The sequence below is a fragment of the Austrofundulus limnaeus genome, unplaced genomic scaffold (genome assembly GCF_001266775.1).
Source record: "Austrofundulus limnaeus strain Quisiro unplaced genomic scaffold, Austrofundulus_limnaeus-1.0 Scaffold642, whole genome shotgun sequence".
Classification (NCBI taxonomy): Eukaryota; Metazoa; Chordata; class Actinopteri; order Cyprinodontiformes; family Rivulidae; genus Austrofundulus; species Austrofundulus limnaeus.
In genome coordinates, this window is record NW_013953044.1 from 260,194 (window position 1) to 264,138 (window position 3,945).

The following is a 3,945-nucleotide window of genomic DNA, read 5'->3' on the forward strand; positions in this document are numbered from 1 at the left end:
ATCCTGAATCGTTTTACAAAAGTAATTTATTCAATAAATAAATGGACAGAGACCACAACCCCCCCCAATGTTAGACCTAAAGTTACGCCCTTGGTCATCATTAGAGTTGAACAAAATTTGGCATAAGTTGTCTATAGTGTTTTAGTGCAACAGGGCTTTACGAATGACCCCAGAGTAATGGGTTTTTCTTCCTGATATCTTGGCTGATTTTTTTTTCCCCATGATGTCACAAAATAAACGGTGTTAGAGATGTGATTTAAATTGCAACCACAAGTGTGTCTCCGAATAACTAGCCAATCAAATGCTCCCAAAGCCATGACATCATTATTTGGGTATTCCCAAATTGTGTAAAATAATCTTAGTGCAGGTAAATTTGCGACTTTGAACAAAAGACTAAAAATCTTTTAAAAGTATCTCTTAGTTTTTCAGGCAATTACAGGTGAAATATCCTGCTTTTAAATCCTTCCTTTTCACATTTAAATCTTTCAGTTGGGGTCTATATAAACTGGATTTGCACTGTTTTGGTCTGAATTGAGAAGTTGATCAATAAATATTTTTCTCATGTTAACATTTTACAGGCCACCTACAGTCCACTGCTGCGACAGATCTTACAGGAAGTTTTCCACCCGGACCGGCCTGAGTGTCCTGACATTGAGCACATGTCTGGAGGCCTCACAGACCTGTTGAAGACTGGATTCAGCATGTTCATGAAGGTAAAATATAATCTACAGAAATATAACAAAAGAGTTTGTTTTCCATGTCTGCACACACAGAACACACAGTCTGTGCTTTAATATACATACATATGCAGTGGTGGGCAGCACTAATCTAAAGATTAGTTGCACTAACCCTAAAGCACTAACTTTAATATTTAGGTCCCCTAATTCTAAAGCACTAACACACTTAAATATTCAGCAAAAACTAATTCTAAAGCACTAACTTTAATATTTAGGTCCCCTAATTCTAAAGCACTAACACACTTAAAAATTTAGCAAAAGCTAATTGTAAAGCATTAACACACTTAAAATTCAGCAAAAGCTAATTCTAAAGCACTATCACACTTAAATTTTTAGCAAAAGCTAATTCCAAAGCATTAACACACTTAAATCTGTAGCAAAAGCTAATTCTAAAGCACTAACTCACTTAAATCTTTAGCAAAAGCTAATTCTAAAGGACTAAAATCCCAGCTGACCCATGGAACATTCCAGAGTAAATATGAGACAATATTTTCGGTGTGCAAAAAATTGTTGATGTTTCATCTAGTGTAGTGGTTCCCAAAGCTGGGGTTGGGACCTTTTTGTGGGTCAAAACATCAAGTGAGGGTCCCCAGAAATCAGTTTAATTGAAATAAATGCTAATGGAATATTTTCATCATGATTATTGCAATTTTTTTAATATTGAATAACTGAATAAAAGTTAGTATCATAGATATTAGGTTTGTTTATAGTTATTATCCCCCTGTTTAACAGAGTTATTAGCAAAGTTTGCATACATAAACAAGTAATATATGGGGTCAGGAGTGTCTGCAACTGTTATTTTGTGGGTCGGAAGCAAAAAAGTTTGAAAKTCACTGATCTAGTGAATAAGTGACACATACGAACACATCTGACAGTTTTCACCCTCAGCTCTTGAAAATAATATTAATCAATAATATTTAAAGAACTCAATTAGTGCTTATAAATTTAGCAAATGCTAATCCACTAATGAGTTAAGAAATTAGAAAAATCCCTTAAGCACTAATCAGGAAATTAGTTCCCCTATCAGTGCTTTAGTGCTTTAGGGGAACTGTGCCCACCACTGTATATTCTTGTTGTGTGCTACAGTAGATGAATTTGTGAAAAGCAAAATGTCTTGATAGAAATCACATTTTCAGGACAAACAGCCACGTATCACAACATGGAGTCTACAGCAGCTTCTTTTCAAGCTGTTTTACTAGATGGCCCCCTCGCATAGAAAATGTCCCACATCCTTTTGCCCCTAATGGCAGACAATTGGTCACCACTCATTTAACTCCCATGATGCACAGGTGCTCTTCTCATCAGTTAGTACAAAAAAAGGGTATTCTGATTGTTTTGTTCCCACCAAACACTTCTTTGGTTGTTTGGTGTCAAAACAGTTACTGTTGGACCATTATTTTACAGTATAGTGGTGCTAACATTGGTAAAAATATAGATTTACTTTAAAATGTTAAACATCCAGAACCAGTTATATAAAAAGAAATCAAATGTCTTGTCATAAACCAAAAAACTAGTTACATTAAATAGAATGCTAAAAATGCATTTAATTTAATCCCTTAATTTTATCCCTAATAAATTAGATTTTTTTAGGCTGAGTTCAGTCATATTCGCACTTGGAACAACAATCTGGTTGACAACAGAACCTACAACAGTTTGCAGCATCAAAACTTATATATTTATTTCCATGTAATGTAGACAGAAGAACCTGGTTTCACCAAAATTAGGAAAACTTGGCCTAAGATCAAAACCTTGCAGGCTAAACTCATAAACCTGAACAAAGCACACCCCTTTTCTGCATAAAACCTCCACAATAAAAGCTCTATTTTTACCCAGAGCACCAACTGTGAATGCTGTTAGATTGTTTAACATTCTGTACCCAGCTGTCTGAGCTGCAGCCTGCTGAAAGTCTGGACAGTATCACTTCAAAGAGTCATCTCCAACTATTCCTGATGTGTTTGTGTCTGTTGCCCTGTTTAAAGCTTGGGTTATACCTCAGTACGATGTGATGTAATTGCGTCATTTCAGACTTCTTTTCCTGACCAAGTATTATCGAGCTGATGATACGGCGGGCCATAAATGATCATAATTCCTCCCACAGCTCAAAGATAAGTTTATAAACAACAATAGTGATGGCTGCATGTTGTTTTTGTTTTCACTCAACGATCAGTATTGTGTTGGGTGAAGAGTCCGTAGAGGGTTTTTTTTGTTCATTAACAGTGGTGATGGAAAGACATGAACATCAGCTGCATGTTCACGTTCAGTAGGATCAAACCAGCTGCTCATCTAGCTCTTAACAACTGGCGTCAGACAAAAACTCATAACACGCATTCAATTACTGTTTTTATTCTTGTACGTATAATGCTAGAAATTTAACCCTAAAATTTATTCATAAAGTGTGTGTGTGTGGGGGTGTGTGGGTGGGGGTTGTGTTATACATCGGTTATTGATGATTAGATTTTTTTTTGCTTCTTAATCTAAAACAATGATGATCGTATCATACTCAAGATCGTATTATGCATGAATAAATATGGTTATGTAAATATTTTTAGATTTTGTGAAGTTTGTGACAAAAAATGATTTTCACACATTAAAACTACCTGTAGTTCTACCAATACTAGGGTTGGGCATAATCATATAGTGTGCAATTAATTGTTAGAAAGTTTTTCAGCAATTAATGTTTAAAACGTTGCAATTAGTGCCTTGTGGTGATATACACACTCTCACTATCAGGTGAGCCCAGTGGTGGAAGGCAGTGCAATGCAACTAATATCAACCCTTTCAATTTATTTAATCACCTGAAACTGACATAAACTGGTGAAAGAGGAAAGCCAGGACATGAGACCAAGGCCACGACTGCTACACACAAGAGCAATTATCATCCAATAATCATTATATCAGTCGTTATTGGCTAAATGACACAAGTAATCGTGATAAATGTTTTTGCTAAAATTGCCCAACCCTAACATGTTGTTCTATAAGTGTTTTTGCATGGTTGTTTTGTTTAGTGTGAAACACCTAATTTAAAGAAACTGTTAGGATTTGTGTCTGTGTTAATGTTTTATTTTAGTTTTCTGTCTTGTCAACTGTTTTCTTCCTCCTGAGAGAATATATACCCCAGCATTCGTCAAATGACGTCACACGAAAAGTGACAGGTGCCCCGTCCCTTTAGGGCGGAACTTCCGTTCAAGCCCCTCTTCCTCTCCCCCTC

General features: G+C 35.9%; 1 protein-coding gene across 2 annotated transcripts in view; it reads left to right on the top strand.

The window, feature by feature from the left end:
* scfd2 (sec1 family domain containing 2) overlaps positions 1-3,945 on the top strand; it is a 249,408-nt gene that overhangs the window by 225,302 nt on the left and 20,161 nt on the right. For both annotated transcript variants that reach the window (XM_014027368.1, XM_014027367.1), the window contains exon 7: positions 579-713. In XM_014027368.1, coding sequence (XP_013882822.1) covers positions 579-713 — 135 coding nt within the window. The remainder of the gene's footprint in view (positions 1-578; positions 714-3,945) is intronic.